At 44.5% G+C, this 17560-nt stretch overlaps 5 protein-coding genes across 7 annotated transcripts in view; 3 read left to right on the forward strand and 2 right to left on the reverse strand.

Annotated features, from left to right (window-relative positions):
* LOC108128335 (neurobeachin-like protein 1) overlaps positions 1-17560 on the reverse strand; it is a 34584-nt gene that overhangs the window by 1840 nt on the left and 15184 nt on the right. For all 3 annotated transcript variants that reach the window (XM_017245860.3, XM_070279647.1, XM_017245858.3), the window contains 10 exons: positions 6066-6209; positions 5616-6003; positions 5381-5549; positions 5193-5317; positions 4822-5129; positions 4483-4763; positions 4073-4424; positions 3543-4008; positions 3364-3478; positions 324-501 (listed from right to left, as the gene is read on the reverse strand). In XM_017245860.3, the coding sequence (XP_017101349.2) occupies positions 324-501; positions 3364-3478; positions 3543-4008; positions 4073-4424; positions 4483-4763; positions 4822-5129; positions 5193-5317; positions 5381-5549; positions 5616-6003; positions 6066-6209 (2526 nt within the window). The remainder of the gene's footprint in view (positions 1-323; positions 502-3363; positions 3479-3542; positions 4009-4072; positions 4425-4482; positions 4764-4821; positions 5130-5192; positions 5318-5380; positions 5550-5615; positions 6004-6065; positions 6210-17560) is intronic.
* On the reverse strand, positions 7435-8487 carry Cpr64Ad (Cuticular protein 64Ad). The gene is made up of 2 exons (XM_017245865.3): positions 8394-8487; positions 7435-8327 (listed from the first exon to the last, which is right to left on the reverse strand). The coding sequence occupies exons 1-2, from the start codon at positions 8406-8408 to the stop codon at positions 7554-7556; spliced, it is 789 nt and encodes a 262-aa protein (XP_017101354.2). The 5' UTR covers positions 8409-8487; the 3' UTR covers positions 7435-7553.
* On the forward strand, positions 11243-12234 carry Cpr64Ac (Cuticular protein 64Ac). Its single transcript, XM_017245868.3, has 2 exons — positions 11243-11331; positions 11394-12234. The coding sequence occupies exons 1-2, from the start codon at positions 11320-11322 to the stop codon at positions 11976-11978; spliced, it is 597 nt and encodes a 198-aa protein (XP_017101357.1). The 5' UTR covers positions 11243-11319; the 3' UTR covers positions 11979-12234.
* On the forward strand, positions 12719-13418 carry Cpr64Ab (Cuticular protein 64Ab). The gene is made up of 2 exons (XM_017245869.3): positions 12719-12814; positions 12936-13418. Exons 1-2 carry the CDS (start codon positions 12800-12802, stop codon positions 13278-13280), a joined length of 360 nt encoding a protein of 119 aa, XP_017101358.2. The 5' UTR covers positions 12719-12799; the 3' UTR covers positions 13281-13418.
* On the forward strand, positions 15734-17119 carry Cpr64Aa (Cuticular protein 64Aa). The gene is made up of 2 exons (XM_017245867.2): positions 15734-16046; positions 16296-17119. Exons 1-2 carry the CDS (start codon positions 15807-15809, stop codon positions 16689-16691), a joined length of 636 nt encoding a protein of 211 aa, XP_017101356.2. The 5' UTR covers positions 15734-15806; the 3' UTR covers positions 16692-17119.

A 17560-nucleotide genomic window follows, 5' to 3' on the forward strand; every position in this document is an offset into this window, starting at 1 on the left:
GAACCGATCAGTCAGAAAATTGTAAATTAAATTTTATTGGAAAATTTAGGATTGGAAAAATGAAGGTTCTACATTGTAGGCCAATGATTCAAGATACTTCTAGATCATTTAAAATTTCAAAACATATTTTAAAAGCAACATCCATAAAAATGCAATAATATAAAATATTCTTAGCAAGTTTAAGGAAATTTTCAGCTCGTATTACTCTTAATTAAATTATTTTTATGTTTACAATGTAATTTACTAAAATGCGTGTTGGAAAGAAAAACATCTAAACTTTGCGCCGGCAATCAATTACACTTTTTATTAAAGTGTTTACTCACCCGTGTAGCCTGCTCATGGTGATGTCGCCGGCGTCATCGGCCACTACCAGATAGTCGGAGGCACTGGCCAGTCCGGTGACCCGGCCGGACACGTACTTGGAGCCCAGGCTGCATCCATTGATGCTGTACACATGCACCGAGTGCGAGGTGTCGTCGAGGGCGCTAAACGCAATATGACCTGCGGATAAAAGGGATACCCAGAGAGATATATTATTGAGTTTAGTTTTCGTACTATGAATGTCTATGAGATTGCGGAATATGGGGCATGGAAGTCCATTTACGCACTACGCAGTGGAATAGTAGTATTCTATATGTACATAGACGAGGTCCGGCCCACTCGTCGCTGATAACCTGACATCTCCCGAAGACATTATCGCATGGCGACATAAAGCCACTCACACCGAGGCAGTCATCGAGGCATGGAATGCGTAGTTGCTCTTATCTGGGAGTGTATCTCTATCTACAGCATGGTCCCTATCTGTAGTATCTGTATCTGTATGCCAATGCCAGCCGGCGAATTTTGAAGATCCAGCTCCATTAAAGACCCTAGATTGGATCTGAATGAACTTCCTAATACGACCTGAGCTCTGATATAACCAGTAATAACCGTGTCTGGTTGGTTTTGGCCAATCTACATTTTCATTCAAAAAAAAAAGAAAGAAGGCCCCAACTTTCAACGAAACACTCTATATGCACAGACATATATATTTCTATATATCTTGATCTTTATTGGGGTCTCGACGTCGTCGTCGTCGCTACTACAACTATTTAATAAATTTTTCTGCTGCGTCTTAAGAATTAAAAAATGAATGAAACGCCGAGTGAGCGTTCTTTTTACGCATGAGGCAGGAGCGGAGCGGGCGGGTGGAGGAGAATGGGGGCCATTGGGTGGCAGAGATGATACAGGAGACGGGGGAGGGCGAGGTGGCAGGGGCAGAATGATCGGTGGGTCGTGTGACTCTGTGACGCGATTCGTTCGCGGGGCTCGTTCTCCTCTGATTTCTGATTTGATTCCATTAACGTCGTTGGGTTAATGCCGGAGAAGCGATGTGCTTTATGGTTTCCAATATGTACATTTTAAACACATATATATATATGTGTGTGTATATTTATTTATTGGTGCTGATAGTCTATAGAAGGAAAGGGGGGACTGGCTCTCTTCATTAGCGGCAATGTAATTGATTGGAGGAGCTGCAAGCCGACAAGAACGCAATTAAGTGCCCATCATTGCCCTGGAAACTGAACCGTATTGACGTTTCAATATTCTCTTATTCGGTTTTTGATTTTGATTTCGATTTCAGTTTTGATCCTCAACCCGGCCGGACTGCCGGATGTTGCGAATTTATAATCACAAATATTAATAATTTATTCGATAAGGTGACGGCTGCACTGGCTCTTTTGGGTGCACATGTTTATGTACATTATATACAACCGGGTGAAGGGGGTCTCTCTCCCATTCTATATATAATATATACAATATATGGTGGTGGTATATCAAATACCAAAAAGCCCAAGCTGATTGCCCGAAATCGAAGAATCTATATGGTTGAATATTTGAAGAACTCGATATGCAGGCCCTGGCGCCTTCGATTGACGTATTTCGCACATGGAATGCCGAGCAATTATATGAATTTCGATTCATATGAACTCGTATTATCACCAATGACCAAATATTGTATAACAAACATGTCAGGGAGTTGTATATAAACTGATAATTATATTACAATTCATCCATGCCTGTTTATTGATTTAAATATTTTAGATTTCTGGAAAAGCTTTCTACTTCCACCGCCTATTTCCCTCTTAATAAATCTCTATAAAACTAGTGCTAATCTCTTAATGAAATACTACTAGTCATTGCCACTAAGAGGCAGCTAAAAACTATAATAATCGTGATAATTAAGACCAATTAGTCTGGACGAGTGTCAAAAAAAACCCGTGAGTTATTGATACAGGTCGGGCCATTATTCTTCGTTATCGAATACTATTTAACGATGGTATAATTTTCGCAATTGGAAAGGCTCTAAATTGGATTGAAGGAACCTTGACAGTTGCTATGAGGAACAGTGGGAAAGACCGGGTTATAATTTTTTTTTTTGTTGTATGACGGCCCCCCGCCGTCAAATTCCCTAACCTTGTCTGTTGGCTTTACGATCTCGCGTCCATTGTTTAAGAATGCTTTAATTTGGATTAATGCCCTGTCGCCATAGCTGCACCGCAAATATCGCAGCGATAAGATATAGCCCAGCAGTGCATGGGGCAAAGTCGGACGATTCTACATTCTGTAGAATGTGTTCTGATTGTGATCATAATGTGTATAATGTGTGGGGACAACGCACATGGCCACACAATCACGTGATTCTTGTCGCCTCACTTATGTGGCAATTGTCGAAGGCAGTTGAGGCACCTCACCTCCGTCACCTCCGGCACCTCCGATTAAATTGTTTGATTGCTTGCTCTCCAAACATAATGGGACAACGACGTAGTAGCACGTGAGGCATACACCCCTCTCCCAAGCGACGACTCATACTCCTCCTCCGTCCTCCTCGTTCTTCAGATCAGATTAGGGGACGGTAAAGAGAACAAAGTCTTGGCCACCTGGCTGGTGGAGTAGAATTTCCAAGATTACAAAGACTCATTCCGAAATCTAACAATTCTGGTAGGGAGTATGAGTCAGCTAGGCATATTTCTTTTTTCATAGAAATTCTTTTCTACTGACGAGTGCTCTATCAAAGTCAGTTATTTAATATAATGTATTATTATAGATAAGTAGTCTAGTTTTTATACTAAACTACTATGAATTTAAAAATTCAAGAAACTTTAGTTAAACATAATCAAAAATTAGAAATTTTAACAATATATTAAATTTCCATTTCAATAATTCTATAAAATATTGAAACATTTTATTAAACAAACACCAGAAACCCCTATTTTCACACCACAATTACCAAACATTCCTTCCAAGCCCAACCAAAAACTGTAGCATACTTTTCTGCTCCCTACCCAATTGCTCTCAAACTGTTTCGATTTAAAAACTCACCATGATACGAAACCGTTACGAAGGATATTTGCACACAGGACTCTGTGCAACCAATGGGCTTAAGTGTTCTCACAAATTGACCCTCTTGCAGGGTATAGACATTCACAGTACCATCCTGGAACGAAAAGGATTCATTTATAAATAAAGGCTTCAAATCCAGGCTACAAAACTATCCTTACCAGCGATCCAGAGACCACCAGATCCAGTTCCGTGTAGATGGCCACACTGGAGATGGCATCGTCGTGACCATGCAGCACTGTCAGTGGCTTGGGAGAGTAGCTATTCTGGGTGTTCAGCTGGGTGATGGCCTGGAGATGCGACTGACCCTGCAGCGCATGCACCGGAATGTTGCTGGTGGAGGGACCTCCACCCTGGTGGTTCGACTGGATGCTCCAGACTATGCAGGTGCAGTCGCGGGATCCTGTGACCAGATACGAGCCGCAGTTATCCAGAGCTATGCACGTAATGATGTCCAGATGGCGGGTGACCGAAGCCAAGGCCTTTCCCTTATTGACGTTGTAGACTCGCAGGGAGTTATCCCAGATGCCGCCGGCGTAGAGCAGCTTGCCATCAGTGCTCACCGCAAAGAGCTGGGAGTGGGGTGGCTGGGAGGGATGGTACGGACCAAACACTCGCTTGCGGTTTCTGTTAAAAATAGATTCCAGATTAGTTTCATGAGAAATTATGGAAGAAAGGTCCTGAAGCCTACTTGAGATTAGCTGTGGTGGCATCAATTTCCAGGAGGAATCCCTGATCCTTGTCGAACGACAGCCAAGAGTTGCAGCCCAGTATACTAGACTTAGATACACTGACCAGGACATCGGGACTCAGTTGGAGGAAAGATCTCGGTGGACTACGCGGAGGACTCAGGTAGACAATGGGATCTTTGGGCGTCGACAGTTCGCAGTAGTACTGAACCACTTTGTCCAGGAACTGGGTGAGATCAGGACGTCGTAGCTCTGCTCGGAGTAGCTTCAGACATGTCTCATCCTGGGTGAGGCGTCGAGGATGAGGCTCCCGAAGTAGCTGCGATGGCACCTGGCCAAAGTTATTAATCATTCCTACAAAGACATACGGATTATAGAGAACATATTACATTTCATGCAAAAAATAGGCCACCTTCAACTGCTTCCCGTTCCACAGGATTGGTGATCTTGTCTAGATCCACTGCCCCTTCATAAGAGCAATAGTAAAAGACGTTCAGAGCCTCCGCAGCCTTGGGTCCTTTCTGTTTGTAGCCAAAGATCAAGTCGATCCAGTGGTGCAAGTGCTGGCTGACGTACTCCGACTCCAGAGCCCGCCGGTGGATGGCAATGAACTCCTCGGGAGTGGTGGCCCAGGCAGGCAGTATGACATCGTCGACCTTTTCTTTGGTGATTTGCAAGTGGCCCAAATCGAATCTGCAGGGGGAATAGAGGTTTATCTAAAGATCTTAACTCCAAGACTCCATTCACTAACTTGTTCATGTTTTTGAGAAACTCTGGGAAGTAAAAGAACTCGGGTATCAGCTCCTTTACATCATTGGGATTGTCCATGAGCAGCTTCCATGTCTGGGGTATCGAATGGAACTGCCTGTCGGCCACATCGAAGCGTCCACTCTGGAGGTCAATGTGCAGCGAGGTGAAGGGCTCAACGCGGAGTAAATAGTGCAACACGCCGGCCGAGTTGGAGTAATGGGTTCCGTAATGGAACTTGGGTATGGCACCGGAAGGATCCTCGAACGAATCGTATTTGCTGCGTACTTCAGCCTCGTTTTTGGGGTTTATCTAGGGAAGATAGATTTATAAATTAATTATTAATTATATAAGAATATTATGGTAAAAGCTTACGCATCCAATGGGCTTGGATAAGTCACGGAATGATTTGGGATCTGTTAGATCCAACACGTCGCTTGTATAGTCAGCGAGGATCCAAGGGAAGACAGGGTATTGGCTCAGGTCATTGTAGGATCGACCTGAGGGGAAAAATAGAGTATTATTAAATAGACTTGATGATGGAATATAAGCCCTTATCTCACCTGCAATTGTGTTCAGGTACATTAGGTATTCAAAATTGGAAATCTCTCGATTGATCCACCTCTGGGTGAGACCCGAAGCCCTGAGTAGCTCAGCTGGGGATCTTCCGGATCCATACAGAATGTTTGGCAGAGGAAGACCCACAATTTTTGTGAAAACCTTGTTACGAGTCTGCAGGGATACATTAAATTATAAACTTTTGTTGTAAAATATTAAAAATAAAATTAAACTACCCACCTTTGTTGTGAAGTTCAGGAAGTAACTAGTCTGATCCACCAAGAAGATCTCCAGAGCACTCCTCCGCAGATTGTACTTTCTGAGATGCACTTCCCGTATCTTGTTTGTGGAGAACCGGAAATCGTGTTTGGAACCATCCTCTGTCGGTGGACTCAAGTCCACGAAGGTAAAAACGCTTTGGTTGACCTCTATGCGACCCTTGACCTTGGTCATCAGTGTGATAAGTTCGCAGTCCTGCGAAATGACTAGCTTCTCCAGGGCCACATCCTGCTGGGCCTGGCTATCGATCAGCTGCTTCAGCTCCTCCTCCAACTGGGAGCTCTCGTCGTCCGCCAGGAAGTCCCGCACCACAGCATTCTTGATGGTGGAATCAAACTCGGAGATTTCCCTAAAGAGTAAAGAAAAATACAGTAAAGGATGTGTCTAATTCTGAACAGGATTAGGGGTTACTTGGTGTCATAAGCACTGGTGGCATTGTCCCGCAAGTTGGCTGCGTTTTCGTGCTTGTTGGGATATAGTTGGGGTTCCAGTTTAAGCCGCATCCTGGCCACATTTTCGTGGGGCGATAATTTCCAGAATTCTTCGTCGAGGTCTCTGGAAAGGTTAGGAACAAAAGATTATTCTTTATGAGGATTTGGGGGATCTTTTCTTAAAGAATACCTACATATTCTTAAAGAATAAAATTTATCATGATAAGTCCCATCCTTATCCCAAAACATTATAACAAATTTTTTTATGACCATTAAAAATGTGGTGAATTATTGGGAGCGAGGATATGGCGCACCGCGGAGTCCATATCTTTGCCATTTTCTATCTGATTCTGGGGGGGAATACCTCAATCGATTTGTAGATCGATTCTTCACAAATCTGCATCAAAATCTAAGAACAAAATATTTTTTAGATTTTTTGTCAAATTTTCTAGGGAATCCCCTTCAAGATGTGGCGAATGCATGGAATATGGATATGGGCCACCGCGAAGTCCATATCTTTGCCATTTTCTATCTGATTCTGGAGCGGAATACCTTAAACGATTTGTGGATCGATTCTCCACAAATCTGCATCAAAATCTACGAAAAAAATATTTTTAGATTTTTTGTCAAATTTTCTATAGGACCCCCTTCAAAATGTGGAAGATCCATGGGAGCGTCGATATGGCCCACTGCGAAGCCAATATCTTTGGAAATATCTTTCTGATTCTGGAGCGGAATACCTTAAACGATTTTTGGATCGATTCTCCACAAATCTGCATCAAAATCTACGAAAAAAATATTTATTAGATTTTTTGTCAAATTTTCTATAGGACCCCCTTCAAAACGTGGGAAATCCATGGGAGCAGCGATTCGCCCCACTGCGAAGTCTATATCTTTGGCAATTCTTATCTGATTCTGCAGCGGAATACCTTAAACGATTTGCGGATCGATTCTCCACAAATCTGCATCAAAATCCTAAAAACAAAATATTTTTTAGATTTTTCTCCACAAATCTGCATCAAAATCCTGGAACAAAATATTTTTGAGATTTTTTGTCAAATTTTCTATAGGACCCCCTTCAAAATGTGGGAAATCCATGGGAGCAGCGATTCGGCCCACTGCGAAGTCTATATCTTTGGCAATTCTTATCTGATTCTGGAGCGGAATACCTTAAACGATTTGCGGATCGATTCTCCACAAATCTGCATCAAAATCCAAGAACAAAATATTTTTTAGATTTTTTGTCAAATTTTCTAGGGGACGCCCTTCAAAAATCCATGGGAGCCTGATCTGCTCCCATTTATATCCTAAAAATTTTAAACACTTATTATTATTTTTCAAAATTTTTTTTATTTAGTTTTTTGCGATGAAAGTTATTTTTTAAGCACGACAATGATTAATCGAATATGTACAGATGAAAGTCCTTTGTCGAGTTGCGGTCAATCCTTCCTTTTTCTCCTCCTTTTCCTTAGACGACGATGGGGGAAGCCAGGGTCTTGGCGAAGGCGGGAGCCACTGGGGCAGCAGCCACCACTGGGGCCACGGGAGCAGCGGCCACGGTCTTGGCAAGGACTGGAGCCACTGGGGCAACGGCCACGGGCACATCCTTCTGGACCACAGCGTTGAATCCGTTGATGGGATCGGCGTAGTAGCTGACAATGCGGCGGGAACCGTCGGGCTCGATCAGGGAGTAGGATCCACGGACGATGTCACCATCACGGGTCTCCTCCTGGGTCTTGGAGTCACCGGTCAAAGTGTCCTGGACGTCGTAGGCGAACTTGTACTGGGGGTGGGCATCGACGATCTCGGTGGCAATGGGAGCAGCGACTGGAGCGGCCAGAGGAGCAGCAACGGGGGCAGCCAGGGGAGCGGCAACTGGAGCAGCCAGAGGAGCAGCAATGGTCTTGGCCAGAACTGGAGCAGCCACGGGAGCGGCCAGAGGAGCAGCCAGAGGAGCGGCGAAGGGAGCAGCAGCATAGGTCTTAGCCACCAGGGGAGCAGGACCCGCTACATAGGGAGCAGCACCTGCTACATAGGGAGCGGAGTACGCAGCCGGAGCAGCAAAGTACGGAGCAGCTCCGAAAGGTGCCGAGTAGGCCAGAGGAGCGCCCAGGGGAGCAGCCAGAGGAGCGCCCAGGGGAGCAGCCAGAGGAGCGCCCAGAGGAGCCGCCGCCAGGGGTGCGGAGAAAGGCGCCAGACCAGCCTGAGCGGAAAGGGCCATCGAGGAGAGGACTGCAACAACCTGCAAGATGTAAGGAATTCCAGCTTAGTCCCAGGAGCTAGATCCACCTCCGTTAATGTCACTCACCGTCAGAGGATTCATTGTGCGGCTTGGGTGGGGTTTGGTGCGATTGTCACTGTCGGTTAACGAAAATGAACTGACATACCTTGGCCAAAAAAACGACGACTTTTATACCCAAGATGCGTTCGCGAAATTTGCATGCGTATCCATTGCGTATGAGGGCTACTGCCCTCCGTCCCTGCCCACTCCTCCCCTCCCACACAGCGGCACATCCCACAACGTACATATTTGGGGCCTCTTCCTAGCCAGAGTTTTTGGCCGCGTCTACGTCTGGTATTTGATCCAAATTCGCGGCACGTAGTCCAATTTCCAGTCGACGACTTGCGGCGGCTGCTCCAAGTTTTCATTTTTATTTGCCACTGTTTTTGCCTTGTGCGGATCGAAAGTGAATGCGATTTGATTCCGATACATATTTTGGAGCTATACAGCTACCGGGGCTATATAGTTTCGCGGTAATTGTCATGCAGGCTCCATGCCATCCCTCCAATGGCAAACCCATCATTTTCTTTTACACCAAAAATCACACGAAACTGTGTAATTATTTTATTTTGAAATTATGTGGGGATATGAAGGGAGAGTATTTTAATAAAATTTTGGACTTGATCTAATTTTAATTCCCTAACAAATGGAAAGTTTTTAATGAGTATTACAAGCAGTAATTGATTACAATTTGTACATAATAAGTAGACGCTTTGATTTCACTCGACCAATACAAACTGGGTCAATATGATTTGGGAATATCGATGAGGTTACAGATCGATTAAGTCTAGATCCTGACTTGTAGCTTGTCTTTAATTTCTTGTTAAGAAAATGTATAATTAACATTTACAAGCTACTGCTTAAAGATTCCCCATTGGATTTGGTGCTGTAACGGCTGCCAAAGTGCGTGACTCTTTTCCGAAATGCATCCAACGACCTTGCTACTTGTTGGCTCCGGAGTCCGGACTTTTGGCTCCACGTCATGCCGAGAGAAACTGAGAAATCCGGAGAAGCCGCGAGAGCCGGGAGCGAGCACAACTTGGCAGTGTCTACCGGAAAGAGCCACCGAAAAACAAGTCCAATTTGGCCAATGCGATTGGAATGCTCCACTGCCATAGATGCAGCAGTTCCTTGCCCAATCCGTCCGAGATGAGAATTAATTAAATGTAGACGAAGTAGTAGTGGCCACTGCCACTTAGCTGCCAATTGTGGGCAAGGTCGCAGCGGTTAGAGCTTCCAAATGCGAGTTGCCTTTTGGCCCGATCGAGGCAATTACGGTGGTTAAGTGGCTGCAACCTGAGAGCTCTCGGGCCAGTTCTGGCCAAGTGGCAGAGTGGCTAGTGGCTGGTGGCTGGTGGCTAAGTGGGCGCTGGCCCGGTCGAGAGGAAATGGTTTCGAGGGGCTCACATGCAGCGGGGTGATGGGGGTAATGCGTGTGCGAGTGCGTAATTGCGCCTTCCCACCGCCCAGGCCCACCTCCTGCTCCGCCACCTCCACCACCAATCGTGAGTTGCCATTTTCGTTTTTTTAATTAAACGAGTGGCGATCAGCGATTGATCTTGTTTTGATGCTCTAGCTAAGGTTTGCGTAAAAAAAAAAACACTCATACGACCCGTTGGTTACCACTTTTATAACTAAAGAACACACGGCGTATGCGTGATATTCTGATTCTGATTTTTATTGATGCAAAATTGATATAGTTTGTGATTAGAAGGTGATTAAATTTATAAATTGGGAATTGACTAAGTTGAAATGGTCTATTTTATACAAAAACTTGAAGATTTATGTTTGATTTAAAGAAATAAATGAAAATGGATATTAAAGTTTGAATAGTTTTACAAAAAATATCATAATGTCTACGATGAGTTATTATTCTTTTGTTCAGGATAATATTTTCACAATTTTAAGAACAAGCTTTTAAAAAGAAATCTTTAAATTTCTTGTAATTTTTACCATAAGATCTACCATATCTACCATAAGATTTAAAATTGACCTTTTATTTCTCAAACTTGAAAAACGATAAAGGATCAAGAGTCAAGGATCTCTTTTCTTATAACTAGTATATTTTATAAATATCCCATATTTTATCCTTTATATATTTATATATATCTTTTCTTTAGACTTTTCTTTAGAAAAGAAACCTTAATTAATTACTTATTAATTTAATAATAATAATTGAAGAATTCTGAAGGAAATGAAGAATTTCCTAAAGGGTTTTTAAATTATTTTAAAATATTGTTATTGATATTTGAGATTCCAATATTTATTCTCACTAACTAAGATAAGAAATACCACTAACTTCCATTAGTTACAGATAAGGGTATTGCAGACAGCACTTCACCTGGTTAGCCTTCTTTTCCTGTTGCCACCACTACCTCAATATGCCACAACTTGGGGCAAATATTACATCAGACACAGTTCGGACGCAGAACCTGAGAATGTGCCGAAAAAAAATGGAAACAAATGGAAAACCAACCAAAAAAACGAAACCAGATTGGGCAGCGGAAAACGGGTCTAGTCTAGAGGTATTGGAGGCACATATCTGGAGGTATCTCTTCGGGCAGCGCTCTTGAACGGACTTAAACGGTTTTGGTGGCTGGTGTGCTGGTGGCTTAGTGAGTGGTATTCCATTGAGAAAAGCAGCTCCACACAGAGTACTCATGATGAAATCCGCACCAGAAAACATGAAATCAGCCGGGGTCTGGGGTGCAAGATCGAGATCGAGATCGAGCAGCAGCCGTCGTCGACGTCGTCGTCGTAGTCGTCCAAATGAGCAAACGCAATTGTCACTCTGCCCATTAGATTGTCCAGTTTTGTTTTTTTCGCACCGGCTAGCGCATATAAAACTGAAGAGCTGGCTGAAAATGCATCTCACATCTGAGCCGAGTTCTCGTAGTGCAGACACCTCCAAAAATCCGAGCTCCCACTCAAAAAAGCACATCCTTCCAGCGCCATGTTTGCCCAGGTGAGTGCTCCAGGATAACCAGCCCAGGATTCTTAATCGATTACTCTCTTCCGCAACTTTAGACTCTGTTCGTTTTGGGACTGATCCTGTCGGTGGTCGTTGCCATTCCCATTGATCCCTATGGACTCTCGGCTCCGGCCATCTCGTATGCGTCACCCAAGCTACTGGCTGCCCCGGCCATTTCCTACGCTGCACCCAAGCTGCTGGCTGCTCCCGCCATCTCGTATGCCGCCCCCAAACTCCTGGCCGCGCCCACCATCGTCCAGCACGCTGCTCCCGCTCTGATTGCCGCTCCGGCTCCAGTGGCCGTGGCCAAGGTGGCCGTCGCCGAGCCGTACGATCCCAATCCTCAGTACAGCTTCTCGTACGGAGTGACTGACCACCACACCGGCGACTCCAAGCAGCAGGAGGAGACCCTGGTGAACGGCGTCGTCCACGGCAGCTACTCCCTGGCCGAGCCCGATGGCACCATCCGCAAGGTGACCTACACCGCTGACAAGATCAACGGATTCAACGCCGTCGTCGAGAAGAAGGGCGTGGCCGCCGTGGCCATTGCCAAGCCCGCCCTGGCAGTCGCCGCCGTTCCTGCCATCACCAAGATCGGTTACGCCTCGGCGCCGGGCCTCAGCCTGGGTGGATACCACTAAGTGGCTTTCCTCCTCCAGGACACACCCATCGTCGATGACAAACTCTCCGGCCTAGTTCTAGGACCTGTTGTTAAATAGTTCTAATGCATCATCACCATACCCGAGTAACCCCAATCTTCTCAAGCTCAAACCCGAAACACAAGGACGTGCGTGCTGTTGCCCCTCGCTGTTGACCCACATCCCTAGTCCTTATGCTGGTCCGATGATGGAACCACCACAGATTACGTTTAGGGATACCGTTCTGGGGATCTGGGGAACGGCTATCGGCCACTTAGTTAGTATCTGCATTTACTGAATAAAAGTTTCGGTACAAAAAAACATAAGCCTTTATGATTTTAATTTAAAAAAATTTAATATTTTGGAATATTTTTAAGCCAAAAATTCCCCTCTTAACCATAACTGTGATCTCCTCCAAAGTGATTCATCATTTCTTCTTATAGTTCGCTCAACTTTGGGGTAGGTCTACAGCTTTATTTCGAATCTGTATCATCTGGAATGCCAATCACGTAGTACTAACTATATTTACGGTTATCACAATTCATATTGGAGACTCCGCCGTCCCATATGGCTTCGAGAATTGTGCAAGTTGGTGGCATTTGTTGGCACGTCCATGGAGGAAACCTTTGGGGGGGCATTACGTCAGCCAAATGGAATCGTTTTTGGCAACAGTTGCCACACGATACATGGCATCGGTACTGCTGGGGGTGGCAGGCCCTTTATAACCCCGATCCATGGGCGGGTTAAAGACAGTTCCGACTGCTCAGTCCAACCAGAAACACTTTAACCCACAAATCAGCTATTATCCAGCAATAAACTTAGCTATGGCTTTGATCAAGGTGAGTTTTTTGGATTATCCTTTCTGTTCTCAGGGTCAATGAATACTGCTACAATGGATATAGACTAGTTTGAAGTTAAATAACTTATAAAAACAACAAATAATCTTATTTTTCAATAAAGATCACCATCATCTGCTGCGCTCTGATTGCCGCCATCGAGTGCGCCCTTCTGCCGGCAGCTGTGCCCGTGGCAGGAGTTCCCATCAACACGGAAGTGGATCCCCATCCCCAGTACGCCTTCGCCTACAACGTCCAGGATGCCCTGACCGGGGATAGCAAGAGCCAGCAGGAGGTGCGTGACGGAGATGTGGTCAAGGGATCGTACTCGGTGGTGGATGCTGATGGATCCCTGCGCACTGTCTTCTACACCGCCGATCCCATCAACGGCTTCAATGCGGTGGTGCAACGCGGTCCGGTTCCCGTGGCAGTGGCTCCCCGCCCACTGGCTGCCCCACTTTTGGGCTAAGATCCTGATCGGCTAGAGCTAATAGAACTGCTGGAATCTAGCTTGTACATAACTTATTATAATTATCTGCTCCATAGTCCCATCTAAAGTCATGAATAAGTTTTCTAAGTCTTTAATAAACTCAGTAAGAAAACCACTTATTTGTTTTATATTTTTTTGGAATATTGGTAAGCGATTTCGATGACAATAATTGACATTACATCACTTTAAAGTCTGGAAAACATTTTCCAAAACAGCCAACACGTTTAATGGCACTCTCTTGTAGATGAAAAATTAAAAAAAAATGCAAACTAGTTTCGATTTACAAGCACACGTCTATTTTATTAATTAATGAGTGGATCGGGCAAGCTCAAGGCCACTGGCTGTTCATTTTACGCAAATTTTCAGCTGGCTTAGTAGGTGATAATGAACTAAATTAAAGCACCTACTAAAAGCTGATTAAACTGGTACTTTTTCAAGATCAAATATTAGTTTCATTCATGTGGAGAGAAGGTGTAAGATCTTGAAACTAATCACTCACTAAGAGTGATAATCATTCGATTGTAAGACCTATAAGACCTTAATGGCTTTTTGGGGAAATCGCCCCACCCTTATAATGGGCTATAATCTTTAATCACTTACTTAAGAAACTTATCTCTGGCTCCAATCTCCCCCATAAACTGTCCCACGCCCAAAGAACTCTTCCACTCCGATTCGAATACATTCACATTCACTCGCCGGCCTGCGACACGCACTCAAATTATTCAATAGCTTAATTGAAAGTAAAAAATCGGCACGAGATGCAATTTTTTCGGATTACGCAAAGCCCCAACCCGAGCATGTCCATAGATGTTGCTGCTGGCGCTGACTGCACCGTAACTGCAACTGCAACTGCAACTGCTGCAGCGACGGAGACGGAGACGGCAACTGCAACTGCAACTGCAACGCCTAACAAGCAGCGGTACGCGTTGAAAATTAGTGATAATGGGCAAAATTGTCCCAATGGCAACAAACCAAAGAAACAGAACATAACACTCTAAATACACAGAGAGAAAGAATGGCTTTTTTTGGTTGAAAATATACCTGTGGTGGGGTAGTTATAAGGTCCTTTGATTATTCTAATATCTTAAAATTCGTAAGAGAGAAATAGATAACAGACATATCTTTTCTTTATTAGTTAACTATAGGATACCCGGTACTTTTTCCCCACCTTTCTTGAACTTTTTTTACATAAAGGCTTGCTAAGATAAATTCTTAAATAATCTTTTATATATATTTTAGACCTTTTCTTGTATAAAATCTAAAAAAAAAAAAAAGAATATTATTTGTAAAATAATGTATATTGAATAATAATATTCTTTATATAGATTATATAGATTTGCATATTTATAGGAGTTTTATAGAACAATTAGAAACATCCTTGATCAATTTAGGGGTTATAGGTGTCTTCATTCCAAATAATTGGCCTTTCTTAGAGTATTTTATCTTAGCAATTTGGTTTTAGAAATTACTTAATATATATCGAGATAATAATAAGGATAATAATATATATCAAGAGTAAATATTTTCCCTAAACTGCTCCATATTTTTCTATAATTGAACCTCAGACCTCTACAACTAGATATACAACTACTGCATGTACATATATTGCTCTTTTCTAGAACTTAAATTTAGCCTAAACAATAAAAAACCTAATTAAATTCTTAAACACATTTCTAAAAATTCTTTAAAATATTTTTCAAAGTGCAATAATAAAGTCTGGTGGAGATTTTTGGGTGGGCGCGGCTTGGAACGCTGCGAGCCAGTTTCGAAGGCTGTGCCACAAACACACCTTTCAACAATCGACTGCTGGGTGCGTGTGCTTGGCTGCGTCGCCCCAATCTGTTGGCCATATAATACATGGGACATGGGCAGACACACACAACCACACACACTCGCTGCACACACACCTGATCCGCCTGGCCACCCGGCCACCAGGCCATCTAGGCTCAAAGAAAAAATAAATTCGCTTTCGAATTGAACTTTTTTGTCACGACGCATAGGCAGCCGGCGTGGGACCAGTTTGTTTTGTCCGGCACTGTCCTCCCCAGACATGCGTATGGCCCCTGCCACCGCCCCCGGGCCACTCTCCTTTGCATCCCGCCCCCCCGGACGACCGACCGCCCCTTTCATGATTGCCATGGGCAGCGAAAAATGAATTATTTTATATTTGTCGCGATCGATGCAAGTATTTTTTTTATTATTTTTTTTTTTTTTATTTTTCTGAGGCAGACAGAGGCCTCGGCTGACTCCACACGCATGTGTACTTTTTAGTTGTTACCATGGCAGTAATATTGTTGTGCTTTTTGGTCTTGTTGCACTTTTTGCATAAATATCTGCGTCAGGCGGCGGCGGCTGCTGCGAATTTTTGGGCTCGGGCTTGGGCAGGCCTATAAAAAGCAATTGTCGATCGTCCACAGAACCACAGAGCGAGTTCATTTGTCAGTCGTGCAACATTCAGAGCAACCTCCAGTTCTCCTCCACCACACACACACAACCGAGTCCAGAATGGCCCAGAAGCTGATCCTTGCCCTGAGCGCCCTCGTGGCGGTGGCCTCCGCCGTGGTGGTGCCCGGACCCGGCCTCGCCTTGCCCGCCTACCCCTCATATCCTTCGCTGGCGCTGCCCAAGCTGGCCGCTCCCGTCTACCCCGCCCTGACCAAGGTGGCTGCCCCTCTGGTGGCCAAGGTGGCTGCCCCCGAGCCGTACGATCCTAATCCTCAGTACAGCTTCAACTATGATGTCCATGTGAGTATAAGAAAACTCTCTTAGGGCTTTTAGGAACTAGGAGGGTATTAGAAGTTCTAAAGGATAATGGACTACAGGAAACTGGAAACAGGATAAAGGATTTTCTTTCCATCCACCCTTTAAGGGTTATTAGGACTACCGCAAAAAAGCATTAATTTCTGACCAGAAGGATATTTAAATTTAAAATTCTAAAACACACAAAATATTTGTGAATAATTCTCTTAAAATATTTAATTTTACCCCTTGCAGGACTCCTCCACTGGTGATGTTAAGAGCCAGCAGGAGACCCGCAGCGGCGACGTGGTCCAGGGCGAGTACTCCCTCATCGAGGCCGACGGCACCCGTCGTATTGTCCAGTACACCGCTGATCCCGTTCACGGATTCAACGCCGTGGTCCACCGCGAAGGAGCCGTGGTTAAGGCAGTGGCTCCAGTGGCCAAGGTCCTGGCCCCCGCTCCTCTCCTCCACGCCGCTCCCCTGGTGGCCAAGGTGCCCGCTTATGGCCCAGCCCTCGCACCCGGATACCCCTCCCTTGCCCACGGATACCCTGGTCTGGCCCCAGCCCTGGCTCCGGCCTATGCCCCGGCCCTGCCCAAACTGGCCCTGCCAGCCCTGCCCGCCCTCTCGCCTTTGGGATACCACTAAGTCATGGATCGAGGAGACCCAGAAGCCACAGGATTGACCGACCTCTTGCCGTTAAAGGACATATCGCGACCAACTTATCCTGCCCGGAGCCTGCAACTGGCCCCGGGCCGAACATAGTCGATAGTAGATGTAGTATTAGTTGAAATGAAAGCGATTTATCGAAATATGTACATACGAATTCACGGACACAGGATACTCGACACAGGAGACAGTCTCCCGTTCAGGTCCTGTGTCCCCTCATCTACACTCACACATTCTCGAGGCCTTTCATTTATGTTTCTTGTCTTTTTAATCTTAAGGCTGTTTGACCGCGATAAAAACTCTATAATCCCCCCAACTTACAGTCCCAATTCTTATTCTTATTTAATCCGAGCCTGTGCACACGAGTAGAACTCGCAGAATGAGAAACGAGATTGCAAATAAACGAACCGAAGCTATGCAAATGGAAATGATACCATTGGTTTTTGTATATTTTGTGGATGGTATTCAGGTATTTAAAACCATCTAGTGTTTTGCAGATCGAGTTCCCTTATATAAAACTGAGAACAAGATTTTGGATATCTAATTTTTTAATATTTTTCAGAGACGTTGCTTTAAAATGCGAGAATATCGTATATAAGTCCTGGGAATGTGCATATCTTAACTAATTTTTAATCGATTCCCAAGCGGAATACATTAAACGATTTGTGGATCGATTCTCCACAAATCTGCATCAAAATCCAAGAACAAAATTTTTTTTAGTTTTTTTTTTAAATTTTCTATAGGACCCCCTTCAAAATGTGGGAAATCCATGGGAGCAGCGATTCGGCCCACTTCGAAGTCTATATCTTTGGCAATTCTTATCTGATTCTGGAGGGGAATACCTTAAA

Source organism: Drosophila bipectinata, chromosome 3L, assembly GCF_030179905.1.
Source record: "Drosophila bipectinata strain 14024-0381.07 chromosome 3L, DbipHiC1v2, whole genome shotgun sequence".
NCBI classification, from domain to species: domain Eukaryota; kingdom Metazoa; phylum Arthropoda; class Insecta; order Diptera; family Drosophilidae; genus Drosophila; species Drosophila bipectinata.

What these genes read in the sequence shown, in the direction of transcription:
- Cpr64Aa (XM_017245867.2), top strand. Translation starts at nt 15,807, where the DNA reads ATGGCCCAGAAGCTGATCCTTGCCCTGAGCGCCCTCGTGGCGGTGGCC. An exon ending in GCTTCAACTATGATGTCCAT is followed by an intron (nt 16,047 to 16,295) that starts GTGAGTATAAGA and finishes TACCCCTTGCAG; the next exon opens with GACTCCTCCACTGGTGATGT.